This window comes from Sarcophilus harrisii, chromosome 2 (genome assembly GCF_902635505.1).
Source record: "Sarcophilus harrisii chromosome 2, mSarHar1.11, whole genome shotgun sequence".
NCBI lineage: Eukaryota > Metazoa > Chordata > Mammalia > Dasyuromorphia > Dasyuridae > Sarcophilus > Sarcophilus harrisii.
In genome coordinates this window covers 598,499,849-598,517,457 of record NC_045427.1, presented here as the reverse complement: position 1 = coordinate 598,517,457, position 17,609 = coordinate 598,499,849, and the positions used below count along the sequence as shown (strand labels likewise).

The 17,609-nt window shown below is 39.6% G+C and overlaps 1 protein-coding gene across 1 annotated transcript; it reads right to left on the bottom strand.

The window, feature by feature from the left end:
• Window positions 1-3,173: 3,173 nt before the first annotated feature.
• LRIT1 (leucine rich repeat, Ig-like and transmembrane domains 1) lies at window positions 3,174-15,614 on the bottom strand. Its single transcript, XM_012554048.2, has 4 exons — window positions 15,374-15,614; window positions 10,107-10,573; window positions 5,765-6,070; window positions 3,174-5,034 (listed from the first exon to the last, which is right to left on the bottom strand). The coding sequence occupies exons 1-4, from the start codon at window positions 15,493-15,495 to the stop codon at window positions 4,022-4,024; spliced, it is 1,908 nt and encodes a 635-aa protein (XP_012409502.1). The 5' UTR covers window positions 15,496-15,614; the 3' UTR covers window positions 3,174-4,021.
• Between the last annotated feature and the right edge of the window lie 1,995 nt (window positions 15,615-17,609).

Here is a 17,609-nt window from a genome sequence, read left to right as displayed (position 1 = left end):
AATGAAAGTGAAAGGACTAGAGTAGAAGTTTTCTAAGATTTGCCCCAGCTCTATGTATTTTAAAAGATGAGTTAATATGGGGGAAATGGTTTCCAAAAGTCATATGAAGAAAACGAAATCTAATTTTTAGAAGAAGGTTCATTCAAACTAATTTCACCTACTATAAATCTATGGTCAAGAATCTTGATTATACTCCTGTAGGTATTCAATAATCCCAAGAGGATTCTTCCTTCTCTCCTAAACTGAAAAAAATATTCTGTATGCAATTCAGCCAGGACAGAGTAAAAGGAAATTATTTTCTCACTAGCTCTAAAAACAAGGACTCTCTTATTGCACACTAAAGTCACCTTGGATTCCTTGACTAAGATGTTTCATATTGAGCTTACAGCCCACTAAAATCCCCCAGTCATTATCAGATGCCCCGAGATCTAGTCACACTTCCCTCATAAGTATAAGATTGCTTTTTAAAAGGCACGTGTAAGACTTTACATTTGTCTCTATTGAAAAAACATCTTGTTAAATTCATCATGGCATTCTAGACTGTTGAGCTTTTTTAAAATCCTGGGTCTGTCATTTGACATGCTGGTTATTCCTCTTATCTCTGGGCTATAATAAATCTGACAAATATGCTATCTAGATTTTTATCCAAATCACTGGTAAAATATAGATATGGATAAAAATGTGGATATAGAAATAGATTAATATATAAATATAGTATTATATATAGTATGTATATTAGCACAGGATCAAGGTCTAGATCTAGATTTACATATAGATATATAAACATATGTATAAATATGTATGATATAAAAATATATGTGACTATATATTAGCACAGGGTCAAAGAGACCTTCCAAGGGAACTCAATTAAAGAAGTCTTTCCAAGTTGGCATCAAACCATTAATAATCACTCTTTAGGTTTACTAAACCAGTGCCAAATCCACCTAGCTGTACTATTATCTAGGCTGCTTCTCTCAGTTTTGTCTACAAGAATAGCATGAGAATCTTTCAAGTGCCTGGATAAAAAATAGGTAAACCAGGATTTTGTTTTTCTTTTTTCATGGTGTAGGGGAAAATGGAAAATAAAATGAATTACTTATTAATTGAAAAAAAAACTAAAAGTTTGAAGAAAGTCTAGAAAAGCTCTATCTACAGCATTTTCTTCATCTATCAGTCTAATAGTCCATCCCAAAGTATATCAAATTAATATGACATGATCTTTTTCAATAAAGTCAAGATGGTTCTCTGTGATCTGTTTTCTTTTTCAAAGTGATCACTAAACATCTCTTTTATATATTCTAGAATTTTGCCATGAATCAAAGATAAATTCATTGACTAGCATACAGACTCTATTCTCTTTCTTTTTTTTTGATATTCAAGGCAGTGTTTTTCTTTCTCTGGTCATGCAGCAACTTTCTTATTCTCCATAATCTGTCAAAGACCCTTGCCACTAAAATAGCTAAGGAGATTTAATGTAGGATAATCCTGAGGGGTATCTTGAAAGTTCTAAGATCATCAGCTTGTAATAAATTTCAGGAACTAGTTGATTCTCTAAGTAAGACATAATCTAAGTTATACCTAAAGAAGTATAGGTATAAAGATGTAGAAAGAACATTAAGAGATGAATAAAGCCAGGAGGTCTTAGCTTTGAAGAGTCCTTTGGCAATGAAATCTATCTATAAACTTTTCAGAATAATGTTTTTAAATGTACATAAGCCTACAAAGGAAATCAAATATATTGAAATATACTTATTTAAAAATTTTTTAACAATTTCACATGACTTTAGGTAAGAACTACTGGGTCTAATCCTATCAATGTAAAGGTGAGATGGAATAGCTACCAGAGGTTTCAGAATTAATGGCCAAGCTAGTACCAGATGTCAGATCTCCTGACTCCCAAGCTAATACTATCTCCACAATTACATATGAAATGCTCTGGTTCTTTAAGAATGCCAGGAAAAGATTCTGTTGCTTCCATTAGTGGTACCACATTCTGCATCCATATCATTATATTTGAAATTTTCAATATCAGGCACTAGAGCTAGGATTGGTGAGTTCATATGAACAATTAGTAATGTCATTGCCAGATAATTCCCTTTCACATTCTCACTTTCAATTCTCGTGACTAAATTATTCCCATCCTCATGTCTGTTTCTCAGGCTCAAATAGATCATTTTTTATCTATTTTTTTTGTTTAATTTTTTAATTCTAAAAAGGAAGTAGCATTTTGCCTTTTATGCAATTCTCCTTAGACCTAAGTTCACTAATTTACCTTCTCAAAGGTAAGAGGTATCTTTGTATCCCTGTGTTTAGCACAGTGCCTTGCACATAGTTGACATTTAATAAATACTTGTATTGGATTAGCTCAGAAAATACTCTACCCCTGTCTATAACCCAACTGTTCTTAGACCACTTGGGGAAATCCTTTTCCTAAAGTCCTCTCCAAGGCTTCATCAAAAACAATGCACTCTTGCTCTCTCTCTTTCTGTCTGTCTGTCTCTCTGTTTCTGTCTCTGTATCTCTGTTGCTGTCTCTGTCTCTCTCTCTCTGTGTCTCTATACTCTGTCTCTCTCTCTGTCTCTCTCTCTCTCTGTGTCTCTCTCTCTCTCTCTCTGTCTCTCTCTCTCTCTCTCTCTCTCTCTCTCTCTCTCTTTTCCTCCCAAGAAATCAGCCTCAAACCAGCACATGGCCTCCTTTCCCACTACACTCACACCAATCAATGTGAATGCTAGGAGTTAAAACAACCGCTATGTTCAATCATTAAAATAAACCTCCTTTCCAAAAGCACATCAAGAGACTAATTGACCGTGCAGAACACATTAGGTTGACCATCACACATGAATATTTCCTGACCTCACCCAAACCATTTGACTGGCTATTACTTTGTCATTCTTTGATGGAGATATACGACAATATATCCTGTCAGGAAAGAGAGCAGAAATGAGTGCAAAAATGTCTGGGCCCTAGTCTTAGCTCTTCTTAGTCCTAGCCATATTGACAAATGATAAGTCAATTAACTTCCCTGAGGAGTAAGAATACCTGTTTTGGCTAAAAAATATTCAAGGGTGTTATAAAGATCAAAAAATTTAATGCTGATGAAGGAGCCTTGTTTATTGAAAAGTACTATTCAAATAAAGAATCATTAACCTCAGCAGAAGGTTCAATGTCCTGCATAAAGTGGCTTTATTTGACACTTAAGAATAAAGAATGGCTTCTTTGGTTTCCCCAGATGTCTGATCATTTTCCTGGGTGTCGCGCAAAGGCTCTGCCCTGGGCTTGTCTCACACAGCACATTAGTCTGTATAACTAGTACAAGGTCACTTCTGTGTGAGGTGAGCTTATGAATTACTTTGCCATCAGTGAACCACCACTCCAAGTCACATGGAAACCACGAGCCTTGCAGCTGAGCTTGGAGGGTGGCTAACCTAATGGATATCAGGCTCACTCATGCCAGCAGATATAAGAGTTATTAGACTGAAAGTTGCAATCAGCTGTTCTCCATCTCCAAGGCAGATGCAAGAAGAAATGGGCTTACAGTGCCACGCATGTTGGATTCAGATTAGACATCAGAGAGCATTTGTTTACACTGAAAATGCCCTTGTAAACACTGGAGAGGGCCAACAAGGGAGACTGTGGAATTTTCTTTAAAAAAAAGAAATTGTTATCTAAAACTTAATGTGAGTCGGTTGTAAGGCCAGAGGGTAGATTTAATATCCTCCCAAGGTCCTCTCTAGACTTAATATTCTCCAAGTCAAGTTAGTTTCTCATGAGCTTTACCAAAACCTCTTGGGATCTGTTGGAACTTAAAAGATGATCTGCAAGGAAAAATACTCAGTGAGTACAACAAGTGGAATTTGTGTGTGAGCACATGAAGTAAAGGTGAGACGGGAAGCAAAGAAAAGTACCACGGTATGTAAGTGCTGCTTATTTGGATGGGATGAATAGTTGGGTGTGAGTCTGTAAACACAAGTGTATGCATAGGAGTGTTTGTGTAAGCCACCAGGGAGCCCCGGAGCTTCTCCTAGCAGAAGTACTCATTGGCTGGGCCTTCTACCTTGGATGCTGCAGGTGAATCCACGCTAGAGCGTGATGAGAGCAGCCTATCTCCTTCCTCGGGGCTGTCCCTCGCTGAGTCCTCCACGGCATCCTCACCGGGACCCAGTCTCTCAAACGTGACATAGGAACCCTGGGTCTCCTCATTCTTCCTCAGCCGGAATTTCTGATAACGCCTCTTTAGGGATCCACAACAGACAAGAAGAGTCAGGGGCACGGCAATAATCCCCGCTATGCTGATCACCACAATGTTGATGAGTCTCTGGGTGCCTTCAGCATCAACCACCTCATTTGTGGAGAAAATAATACACTGCTCCTTCTTGGGGACCAGGCCACGTACACAGACACAAGCTACATACTTGGTTTTGGGCATAAGACCCTCAATGGTGATTTTGGTTTTCCCAGGGTCTACATTGACCCTCCTCATATCCTTTTCCCCAAAGATGGCATAGAGTATACTGAACACGGTGGTATTTGCAGCCTGGGGGGCTTTCCACACCAAGGTCACACTGTGGTAAGTGTCCCCCACTACCTTAACTGATTTCACCATCTGGGTTGGTTCCAGCTGACTCGATGGCGGGTCTTTGGCCCGATCAGCCTGCTCGGCCCCCAGGTTCCCCATGGGGAGTTCTCCTAGGGCGTTCATGTGGAAATGTTGGAGAGCAGGATTCTTCTCATAGCTGGGGAGCGTGGGCCTGGCCACCACGGAAGACAGACCCGAAGTAGTGGAGGCGTACCTTGCCACTAGCTCATTGTACACCGCAGCTTCTGCTCCCTCAGCCTTCCCTAGCCACCTCCTGGTCGTGGGCCCCTGGGGCTCAGCCGTGGTCTGGGCTTCAGTGATGATGAGGGAGACAAATGCTTCAGTGGCCCCCAAAAAATTTTTGGCTTTGCAGACATACTCTCCAGAGTCATGGTAGGATACTTCGGGCAAGCCCAGAAGAGACCAGCTCATACCATCACTAGAGGTTTCTTGATGTACTGAAAAAAAAGAGGCAGAAAGAAAAACATATATAGGACATCCACAGAACATTAAGACATTTTGATCTTTGCTCACTCTGCAGGGGAAATAATTCAAGAGCAATCTGGATTATTGCTAGTGAGATCCATCTCTGATACCCCTCGGTGACATCATGTGTCCTGAGAAAGTGAACATGAAAAACAGAACGCTCAGTACCTACCTAAGGTATGAATGAGCTGGAGGGGAGAAAGGAAAGACCAATAGGGGTCAGAAGGCTTACACGCTAGCCCCAGCTCTGCCCTTCACTCTCCAAGTGACCCTGACCAAGTTATTTAAGCTCTCTGAGCCTCCATTACTTCATTAATAAATTCAGAATAGTACTACCCACTCCATATATCTTGAATAAGAATACAATGTGTTGTAAACTATCAAGCTATGCAAATATAAAAAAAATTTTTAATTATCGTTATTATAAAGTCAACCTTTTCTTGTCATTCTCACCATTTACATTGGCTCAGAGATATACTTAAACAGATGTCACCACCTCAGACCCAACATCTGGGTCATAATTCATGAAGCCCATATGGTTTCTGGGAAGAAACCCTTCTCAGCTCCATAAGGTTACATAGCACAAGGTTATATTTCCCTAATTGGCAAACTTGATCCTTACTAAAATTCATCCCCCGAGCACTATCACTTTCCAAAGCTAGAGGTCTGTGAACATGGAGTCACCTGGCAATTGTAACTTACCTGTTCCATTGAGCTGATGCCCATCAGCTCTCTTCCAGCTAAGCTCTGGACTGGGTATCCCAGTGGCCCCACAGCGCAGGAACACAGTGCTGCCCAGAAGGGTCTTGACCTTGGCCACTGAAGTGTAAACCTCAGGACGCTGGCACTTCTTGAGTTCCAGTTGGCTGAAGGCAACTCCAGCCAGGGTCCAAGGACTAGAACACTTCAGTCTTGGATCAATGAAGGCCATATTTGGAGTTGGGAAGTTTATTATCTGGACCATTTCATACAAGCTACAGTCACACACCCAAGGGTTATCCTGCAGACCTGGAAAGAGAAAACTAAATGAACATTCCATCTTCTTTCCACCTTCCTGATGTGTTTACTCCTATACTCTTCATTCAACACACTTTTTAAAATAATTAAAGCTTTGATTTATTTTAATTTTTCAACATTTTTAATTTTCAACATTCATCCTTACAAACCTTGTGTTCTAAATGTGTTCCCTCCTTTCCCCCACCCCCTCCCCTAGAAGGCAAGTAATCCATGGTAAACATGTGCAATTCTTCTATACATATTTCCAGAAATATCATGCTGCACAAGAAAAATCAGATCAAAAAGGGAAAAATGAGAAAGAAAACAAAATGCAAAAGAACAACAACAAAAAAGGTGCAAATACTATGTTGTGATCCACACTCAGTTCTCACAGTCCTCTCTCTGAGTGCAGATGGCTCTCTTTATCACAAGACCATTGGAACTGGCCTGAATCATCTCATTGTTGAAAAGAGCCATATCCATCAGAATTGATCATTGCAAAATCTTGCTTCAACACACTCTTGAAAGGTGAGGACCTCAAGGAGTCATAGTCACCTTTTTGAGCCTTGAATTAAGCTCCAAGCATTTTAGGAGGAAGAGGAAAAGGAGGGAGAAGAAGAGGAGGAAAAGAAGTCATTGTTGTAGTAATTGACATTTATATAGAATTTCTTGAGATTTGAAATACACTTTATGTACATTATCCCACTTAAACTTCACAAAACTTGCTGGGAAGTAAATGCAATTGAGTGTAAGTGGCTTTCTTGTGACCACATAACTGCAAGTAAATGGGACTCAAAGTCTGACTCCAAATGCAGTGCTCTAGTCATCGTATCTATGTATTCTTTATTCTATGAGACACTTGACCCAAAGTGCACAATGAGAGAATTTGACCTTTTAAGTGTTTCTCCATCTCCATCTAGGATGGTACCAAACCATCCACATTCTTCCTCCCAAGAGAATATATTTGTTTAAGGGCAGTTAGGTGATGCAGTAGACAGAGCACCACCTCTGAAGTCAGGAGGACCCGAGTTCAGATCAGGTCTCAGACACTTAACACTTCCTAATTGTGTGATCCCGGGCAAATTACTTAACCCCAATTGTCTCAGCAAAAAGAGAGAGAGAGAGAGAGAGAGAATATGTTTGTTAAATGGCCATATGAGATTAGGGTTGATTCCAGTCTGTGGAATATGTGTGTATAAATATATAAAACATGTACATATGTGCATGTATAAATAACAATGTAAATTCTATATAATTATACACATAATTATATCACATGTGAATATATTATTATTACATAGAATATTATAAAGAATGAAGTTTTAAGCTTTATTAGTATGTGTTGGCACATAGACACATACATCACTCTACCTTCAACCCATCAACCCAAACCTTCACAGCACAAACTTTTATTCTTGGAGGAAATCAAATTAAAATTGACATTATAAGTAGACTTAAGAAGGAAAAGAATCTTGATATGGCAGCATCCTAACTAAAGAGTTCTAGAGAAAATGAGTAGTGGGGAATGTTTCGCCTTCATGAAGGTAGTTGGTGTTAGAGGCTGATAGGACATAAGTGAGAGCTCATCTATCAATGACTAAAATAACCTCAGTTGGCTCTCTTGCCAATGGTTTCCCTGGGTCAACTGCTCCTCTGCCAACCAGGGATCTCACATATCACCTTTTCACCATTGTCCAGAGGTGACTCTTCATGGAACTATGATTTTACAAATATCATGGTCTAAGTCACTGAGCTAACTAGGCCAAACACAGAAACAAGAAGTGACTGAAAAGAACCAACATTCTTCCCTAATACTTTTGTGCTCAAACTGACCCAAGCAAGGAGAGAAAACTGAAGTAAAAATGGGTAAAGTAATCAACCAGGGTCACAAAGGTAATAAGTGGCAAAGCTGGTCTTTAAACCCTGTGAGAGGGTGTAAACTAACATTCCAGACTGAGAACTAGTGATAAGAAAAGTCATAATGACTACAGAATCGTGGGTCTAAATCAAGCTATTAAAAGGAGCTACACTTATCTTTCTGTTTGGCATTTTCTATCACAAAGTCATTTCTGCAAATCCTACCCCTAAACCACTCAAGGCTGATCTGTGTCTTCCATTATGAAAGCTTGTTGCATTCAGCAGCATTAAAGGTGCAGCCTAGTATTTCCTAAATCTAAGGATCATATCATATCCATAGATCCAACCTCTAGGTCCCAACTTCTTAAATTGTGGTTTGCAATTTCCATATGGGGTATCGGAACTGAATGTAGGAGTTGTGAAATTGTGATTATTTCCAGTAAATGTTTGATGAATATGACCATTTTATATACCTATATACCCAGAGAGGTGTAAAAATTTCTCAGGTAAAAAGGGGTCACAAGTGGGAAAAGTTTAAGAAGTCCTGATCTAGGTCACAAGCTAGAGCTTGTGACCTAGATCAATCTTTTCAACATGTTCTTTGACACTTCTTTCTTTCCTGGTTACTTCAGCCCAAACTATAATCTCCTTCCTCCAAATACCTCCAGCACAGGTGATTCAAGCTCCCTAAATTAATTTAACACTTATTAATAGGTTCTTGGAGCAGTTAGGTGGCACAGTGGCTAGAACACCAGCCTTGGAGTCAGGAGGACCTGAATGTAAATCTGGCCACTTAACACATCCTAGATGTGTGACCCTGGCAAGTCACTTAATCCCACCTGCCTTCAGAAAGGAAGAAAGGAATTAAAAGAAAAAAAGAGAGAAAGAGATGGAGGGAGGGAAGGAGGAAGGAAGGAAGGAAGGAAGGAAGGAAGGAAGGAAGGAAGGAAGGAAGGAAGGAAGGAAGGAAGGAAGAAGGAAGGAAGGAAGGGAAGGAGGGAGGGAGAGAGAAAGGAGGGAGGGAAGGAGAAAGGAGGGAGAGAGGGAGAAAGGAGGGAGGGAGGGAGAAAGGAGGGAGGGAGGGAGAAAGGAGGGAGGGAGGGAAAAGGAAGGGAAGGAGGAAGGAAGGAAGGAAGGAAGGAAGGAAGGAAGGAAGGAAGGAAGAAAGAAAGAAAGAAAGAAAGAAAGAAAGAAAGAAAGAAAGAAAGAAAGAGAAAGAAGAGAGAGAGAGAGAGAGAGAGAGAGAGAGAGAGAGAGAAGAGAGAGAAAGAAAGAGGGGGGAGGGAAGGAAAGGAAGGAAGAAAGGAAGAGAAAAGAGATAGCACCTATGAGATTCCATGTTCTCTAACTAGATTGAAGCCCTCTAAGATTGAATCTCTGATAGTACTATAATAGAAAGGCTACTGGTTTGAGAGTAAGGGAACCTAGGTTGAAATATGAGCCCTGCACAGACAGTAAATATACCACTGGTGTGACCTTGGACAGGCCAGTTATTTCTGAGGCTCACTTGTCAAAATAAAGGAATCAGACTAAATCATTTCTGCAAGCCCTTCTAATTCTAAATCCCATAAGCCTGTGAATGAGAGGGATGCTTTCCAAGAGATGACGTGATATAGTGAGAAAAACATCTCAAGTCAAAGTTCCTGTGATCTGTTAAATAGCTGTTATGACTCGCTTAACCACTCTGGGACTCAAGTTCTTCCTCGGAAAAGTGAAGGCTTTGGTCTAAGTCAGAGGGTCTTAACCTGAGATTTGTGAACTTTAAAAAAAAAAAAAAAGGTGATGACTATATTTCAATGCAGCTGTTTTGCTTTGTAATATTGTGTATTTTATGCTATACATTTAACAGCATTTAACTTCACCCAGCTGTCAAAAGAGTTAATGACCTACTGTAAGTTAGGAAGCCTGAGACCTGGAAGACTTTTTCTTATTCTAAATTGTATGAGCAGGGATTTTGTTGGGTGCTCTGCCGGCATCCCCCGAAGCACCTGGTCATTCAATGATAGAGCTTAATACAGATATGCCAGCGGACTGATTAAGAAAGAGCTACCTGAGTTTGTTCATTTGACAGGTATTTATCAAGGGCCTACCAAGCACAGTGTGTTTTCCTATGCGTTCATGTGTTTGAAAAGCCCCAAGAGCCTCTGAATGTTATTCTCAGGAGCTGAGCCAGATAGCCTCGACTTCTTACCCAGGATGATCTTGGAGTTATCACTGGGGGAAAAAGGACCAGCCTGCAGGTGAGACCAGGTGGTGAGGAGCTGCTGGGGGAGACGCATCAGTTGGTTGCTGGAGAGGTCCAGGAAGGTGAGGTTCCTTACATAGCGGGCAGCTTCTGCAGACACAGCCGAGAGGCGGTTCCCATGCAGATCGAGCAGACACAGCTGGGGAGTATCCCCCAGAGCTCCCCAGGGGAAGGATACCAAGTGATTCCCAGGCAGGCGCAGCTCTCGGAGGCTCCGCAGGCCCCGCAGCATGACAGAGCTGATGCTGGTCAGGGAGTTATAGGGCAGCCACAGGTACTCGAGGCGAGTGAGCTGCTGGAGGGTATCCCCTGGCACTCTCCTGATTGCTGTCTTCTCTATACGGAGCTTGGAGGTGTCCGATGGGATCATCATGGGAGGGAGGGTCATCTCGGGGTCGTTGCATATGACCACCCTGGGTCAGATATGAAAGAGAAGGCCAAAATACCAAGATTTAGTGGTGATCCTGTGCCATTTAGTTTCATATGCCATCCTAATTCCATATACTATTGCCTCCAGCTTCCAATACTTTGTACCAAAACTCATTTGTTTTTCTCATAAAAAGTCTGTACAAGTATAAATAGTCTCAGCCATTCAATAAACTCCACAAATTATAAGCACTTACCATTTGGTAAATGGGTAGGAGTCAAATAAATAGCATAAAAATCCTTCCCTCAAGGAGCAAATAGTCCCTCTAGAACTAATAGAATCACAGAGTCTCAGAGGTATAAAGGTCATCTAAGGACATCTATCTTGTCCAAATCTCACCTGTACAGGAAGCCTTCCTCCAGCAACCTTCAAAAAATCTTAACTTGACAACCTCCCGAGGAGAAGTCACCACCTCCAGAGGAGACCATTCCACTTTTGAATAGTTCCAAATACTGGAAACTCTTCCTATCATTTATCTTAGATCTGCCTCTCTGCCATATCTGACCACTGTTCTCAGTTCAGCCCCCTAGGGCCAAACAGAATAAACTAAATCCCTTTTCCACATGGGAGCCTCCAAATACTTGAAGACAGCTATGATGTCATCCCTAACTCCCCTTCTTCCACACAAGCATCGCCATCTCCTTTGGCCAATCCTTTCATTGTATCCTGGTCATTTTCTTTTGAATGCTGACCAGATCTAAAACATATTGGCACAAGGCTGATTTGAGAAAAGCCTCGACAGACTTACATGAACTGATGCTGAGTGAAGTGAGCAGTATCAGGAGATCATTATGCACAGTAACAGCAAGAGTATGTAATGAGCAATTATGAAAACTCTTCTCAGCAATGCAGTGATCCAAGACAATTCAAATAGATTTAGGATGGGAAATGCCATCCACATGCAGAGAGAGAACTATGGAGACTGAATGTAGATATCGAAGAATATTATTTTCATCTTTTTTTGTATGCTTCTTTTTCTCATGATTTTTTCCCTTTGGTTCTGATTTTTCTTTCCCAACATGATGATATGAAAATATATTTAAAATGATTGTACATGTATGATCTAGATCAGATTGCTTGTTTTTTTAGGAGGAAGGAGGGAAGGAGAAAATAATGGAACTCAAAATTTTACCAAAATAAATGCTGAAAAATATCTTTACATGTAATTGGAAAAAAAAAACTATTGGTTTTGTTTTTTTTTTTAAAGAATTACTGGAGTTCAGGATGAGTGAGATATAAATATTTATTGAGTTCCTATCGTATGCAAAATACTGTATCAAATGGCATTGATTTTTATTTTCTTAATTAACTATGATTAAAATCTTTCACCTGGAAAAAATAATAAAATAAAATATGTTGATCCAAAGCAGTTCATGGACAGTCTGATCAAGTACGTCAAGATTTTCACCTCAGTCCTTAAGAGCAAGATCTGGGTTGTATATATATTGTATACACAGTAAATAAGTTTTATTGAATGAAGTTAGAAATGAATTTGTCTAAGATGTATGCATGAAAAGTTGAATAATGCTAAGATAACATCTAAACAGCTTCCACTATGCTAAATGTTAAGTAAGTAGAACAGATAAGGTATCCTACAGGAATACCAAAGAAAGAGAAACCATTGTAGGTTACAATCCTGAAGCTATCACTATTCTCTGTGCTTTCTCCCTTAGATACTTTCCTAAATTGCAGCCTTGTCACTTTTCAATCTTCCATCAACTGTATAATGCTCAAGAGTCATTATGCTCATATACATATTGTAGATTTCCATGTCTTAGCTTTTGTTATGAAAACATAAAATCCAGCTAGGAGTAGACCCAGATTGTAATTTTGGCTCTGGCAATAATTACCTGTTTATTTTTCTGGGTCTTAATTCACTCCTCTATAAAAAAAAAAAAAAAAAAAGGCGTTGAACTTAGTGATTTATGTTGACCACACTCCCATCTTCTAGAAATACTCTTTACCTCTGGTATCCATGACACTTCTCTTTCTTGGCTCTTGTTCCATCTGCCCACTACTCTTTCTTAGTCTTCTTGGTTGGATTATCATCCTCTCATATACTAAGTGGAGGTTTCTCCCAAAGTTCTGTTTTCTCTTTACCTCTTCTCCCTTGGCCATCTCAACATCTTCAATGGAGCTAATCATCATCTCAAATAATTCCCAGATAAATATATTCAATTCTAAACTCTCAACTCCAATCTCTCATTATCAATTGCCTGTTGAACATCTCTAGCTAGACATCCCTTAGTCAAACTCAACACGTCTAAATGAATATTCCATTAGCAAAGATCTGACCACATCATTTCCCTACTTAAAAATTATCTCCAAGACATTTAAAATCCTATGTAAGGTTTATTCACCTTCCTTTCCTGTCTTGCTTTAAGTACTTTCAGGGATGTGTTAGTAAATGCTTAACAACCATCTCTCAAAAGGAGGGGATAATATTTGCATCTTTTAAATTTAATCTGAATTAACATTTCCTTCATTACTTTCTTAAGTCTAGAAATAAAAAAAAATAAAATAAACCAAACCATGATGTATAGTATTTGCCAATTTTTTAAATGTATTCCTTGGAAACAGTTTGAGCTCGCTCTAGTACAGCACTCTCTTTCATGTAGTCTTAGTTCTTATCAAATTGGCCTATTAACTATTCTCCATATATAACACTCCATCTTCCTGAGCACCTTTGTACAAAATAGTTCCTTTGAATTTAGAATGTTCTTTCTCCTCACTTCCCCCTCTCAGCCCAAATTTCCTTCAAAATTTTTCTTGATATCCTTAGCTAATAGTTTCTTCCCTTGAAACCGTTTTATAAGCACATTGTATTTACTTATCTGTATCCAGATTGCAACTCCCTGTCATCAGAAGACTATAAACAACTTGAGGGCAGGGGCTATTCCATTTTTCTTTATTTATTGTCTTCAGCATAGTGATTTGCACCTATACTAAATACATGTTGGTTGGATTGAATTGCATCAAACTAAAATCTTCCACATATAAAATTCTATAATGGTAAAATTCCATGAAGGAAATGTCTCAGTCACACTTCTCCAAAACACCAAAGTATAATGGAAAAAAACTGGGCTCCAAACTAGACTTAGTCCCAATTCCTTCAGCTCACTCTGTGACTATGAGCAAATTATTTAGTAGCTTTCAGCCTTGTTTTATTTATCTATAAAATAAGAATTAAAAAATATTTGACATGGCTAGCTCATTTTAAGTTTTCTATGTAAATATGAATGCTCAAGAGCTGCAGCTTCTTGGATCCTCCAAGGGTTCACACTTGCTCATTGTAACTAACCCTTTGCAGCAAATGAATCAAAGGTTTCTTGTAAGTAACCAGCTATGTGCCTTTCCCTGGCCTTTTCCAGTCCATGCTGGGAAGAATCTCAACATCACAGCTACAATTCCCACCCACCCCCCCTTCCTTTAGTTCCCCTCCCTGGTAATTTCCAGGACTTTGAAAAGAGAGGATACTAGGGGTTTCCTAGCCTTTCCAATAATTTCCCTAAAGCAAATTAGTTCCAAAGGACACATTTATGAATAAGCAGTAAGAATTGCTATCATCAGAGCATAACTAGCAATTTTCTATCTTTAGGCAAACAGCACTATGTGCCCACTCAAATCAACAGGAAGACAGAGATTCCAGGATATTGGGGGGAGAAGGAGAAATAGTCTGCTTCTCTGCTGCAGTCAATAAGAATACCAAAGCTTTATTTGTGATGTTCTAGCAAACATTTAATTAAAGGAAATGATTACAGTCATAGCAAAAATGGGGGTATTAGCAAAATTGAAGCTGAGAAATAGAATTGTCCAAAAATGGAGCAGGCTGCCTCCTGAGTGGGCTCTCAATCACGGGAAGCATTTAAGCAGAGGCTAACTGGCCATCTGTTCAGAAAACTACTGTACAGTAGATTACTCTATGGACTGAATGGGTGAGAGACTGGACAGATCAACCTCAGATATAGCTCCTGAATCTTGACATCTATGATTTATGATATTCCCTTTATTTTCCTTGCTTGAGTCGTTGATACATGTTAAAATACAATCTCAGGTCTCCGGACTATGTGGAATGTTCCTCTCAGAATATTTCTTCCTGATTGCTTCATCTGTTCTCTCCATGGACTGTATTTATTGGAGTCTTCTGAAAATATAGAGATTTTTCTATGGTACCCAAGATAGTAGTTCCTTCATAAGCTAAGGATGCTCACGGTGGGGAGAGAAGAGAAGGAAAGACTGTTCCCCTAGCAAAGGGGAAAGAAAAGATCCTCCTGCTTTGCTGTGTTCTAATCAGAGCCCCATTTTTGCTCAGGTCCAGGGGCCTTGATCTTATATCCTTGATCACCCAGATGGGAGTGGGAGGGAACAAGCATTTATCAGGCACTTTCTATATGCCAGGCACTGTGCTAAGTGCTTAACAAATAATATCTCAGTTGATCACCATGAAATGATTATCACCTAAAAAAAGGTGTTAGGGTCTCCCACATGAAATCAAAGATTATAGGATTTAGAGCTACAAGGGAGCTTGGAAACTTAAGAGCCTAACCCCTTTGTTTTATGAATGAGGAGAATGAGAACCAGAGTGATTAAGTCATTTGCCCAAGGTCACAACAGAACTAAACGGAGCCAAATCTTGAACCTATCTCTATGCAAACCTACTCGGTAAAAGGAACACAACCAAGAAAGGAGGGGCCCCTCTAGTCCATCTCTTCCCAGACACAGAGCCCCCATTCTGAGAACTGAAGGCAAGTTAGATATTGGAGCAGCGCCTGAGCATTCCACTTACCTGTTTTTGGTGCCATCGCTGAGGCTATGCAGGCTACAGGTACACTGGGAAGGACAGGAGCCAAGCGCCTGGGGAAGCTCCTTGAGAGCCAAACACCAGAGCACTCCCATGGCCACCCACATGGCTCCAGACTCCCAGACTCAAGCTGGAACAGAGGGGCCTTTTTCCCCTAACGTATCTTCCCCCAGGTCGCTCCCATCCCTTGAACTCACAGTTCTTTCAGGCCAGCTCTTGCAGCTTCCCTTCCCCCTCCCTCCTTGCTGGCTGATACCATCGGATAAAAGGATAGGCTGTGGATTAAGGAGAGGAACTGGAGCTATTTTCATGTGAGTGCTTATTGCTTCCTGGAATATCCCAACTATGAAGAGGGGTGTCCCTCCTCCCAGCAAACTACTTCAACCAGAGATCCCCAAAGAAATTTGAAGGAGGCAAGTAGAAAGTGATGAGGGCCATTGGCTTCAGGGTTCCTCAAGAAGGAAAACAGGGCATCATAGAACTTAAAGCTGGAAGGAGCTTTTAAGATCACCGAGTTCAACCTTTTCATTTTGCAAAATAATCATTTCAGAGTTTGGAAAGGAGAAATAACTTGTCCATAATAATGTAGAGGCTGGAAACTTGCACAAGTGCATAGAGATGTGGGTCAAATTCAGACAACTGCTACTAGTCTAGTTTGACTAGAACAGAAATGAAAAGGAGTACTCATAAATAAGATGGGAAGCAGGTTGAAGCCACATGGTAGGCCAGATCAGGCAGATTCCATTTTATCTTGTAGGTAATAGAGAATCGCTTAAAGATTTTGAACAAGGAAGTGACATTCCTTCACTTAATTCAATGCAAAAAAAAAAAAAAAAAAAACCAATTATTAAGTATCTAGTAGGTATAGAGTCTTCTGCTATGAACTAAGGATTTAAAATTTTGAAGACATATAACCATGTTTTCCTACCAAACCTCGAATATTTTAAATAAAATTCTCCTAAGTGGTTGAGAGAATGTTGACACAGTATTATAGAGAATGGTGGAATTAGCATAAGAGTTTTGAATAAAAAAGACATAGAATAGAATAAAATAAAATAGAAAAGACAGATAGACAAAGACAGTCTGGTCAACAGACAGATAAATGGTCCCACCTCCCTTTAGAACTGACTTCAGGGAGATGAAAGAGAAAGACACGCCTTCAAACATATAGAGGAAGCCAGCTCTTCAGTATGTCCTTGATGTCCATATTGTCTCCCTAAAAACTATGGGAAATTTTCCATTGCATGAAGTCAGGGTTTCTCTTTTACTTGAAAGAATAAAGAAAATTTCTCCTGTCCAAAGCTCTCTCACCAACTCTGCCCCTCATATACAGGGAGAATTCAGTATCTTTCCATCACTCAAGAGAATTTCATGCAAAATTGTCCAGGCTTGGCTAGAAATCCAAGTTACAGACACATTCTCTGCCCTGAAGTTATAATTTCTACATCAAGAAACATTTAATAAGCACTTAATGTGTGCAAAGCACTAGATGAGGTACAGAGGATACAAAAGAGTGAGTTCCTTTTGAACCAGTAATACCACTATTAGTATCCCAAAAAGAACATTTTTAAAAAGGTAAAAGAACTTACATGTACAAAAATATTTAGAGCAGCAAAGATTTGGAGATTGTGAAGATGTCCATCAATTGAGGAATGGCTGAACAAGTTGAGGTAGAGGAATGTGATAGAATACTATTATGCTATAAGAAATGATGAGCAAGCTGTGTGACCCTGGGCAAGTCACTTATCCCCAAATGCCTTAGGAAAGAAGAAAGAAAGAAAGAAAGAAAGAAAGAAAGAAAGAAAGAAAGAAAGAAAGAAAGAAAGAAAGAAAGAAAGAAAGAAAGAAAGAAAGAAAGAAAGAAAAGAAGGAAGAAAGGAAAGAAGGAAGGAAGGAAGGAAGGAAGGAAGGAAGGAAGGAAGGAAGGAAGGAAGGAAGGAAGGAAGGAAGGAAGGAAGGAAGGAAAAGAAAGAAATGATGAGTAGGTAGATTTCAGAAAAGCCTGGAAAGAGTTACATAAACTAATGCTGAGTGAAGGGAGCAGAACATTGTACAGTAAGAGCAACATTGTATAATGCTCAACTTTGATACTTAGCTCATCTGAGCAGTGCAATGACCCAAGACAGTTCCAAAGATTTGTGAATGGAAGTTGCTATCCATATCCACTAGAAAGAACTGTGGAGTCTGAATGAAGATTGTAGCATACTATTTTTCACTTTAT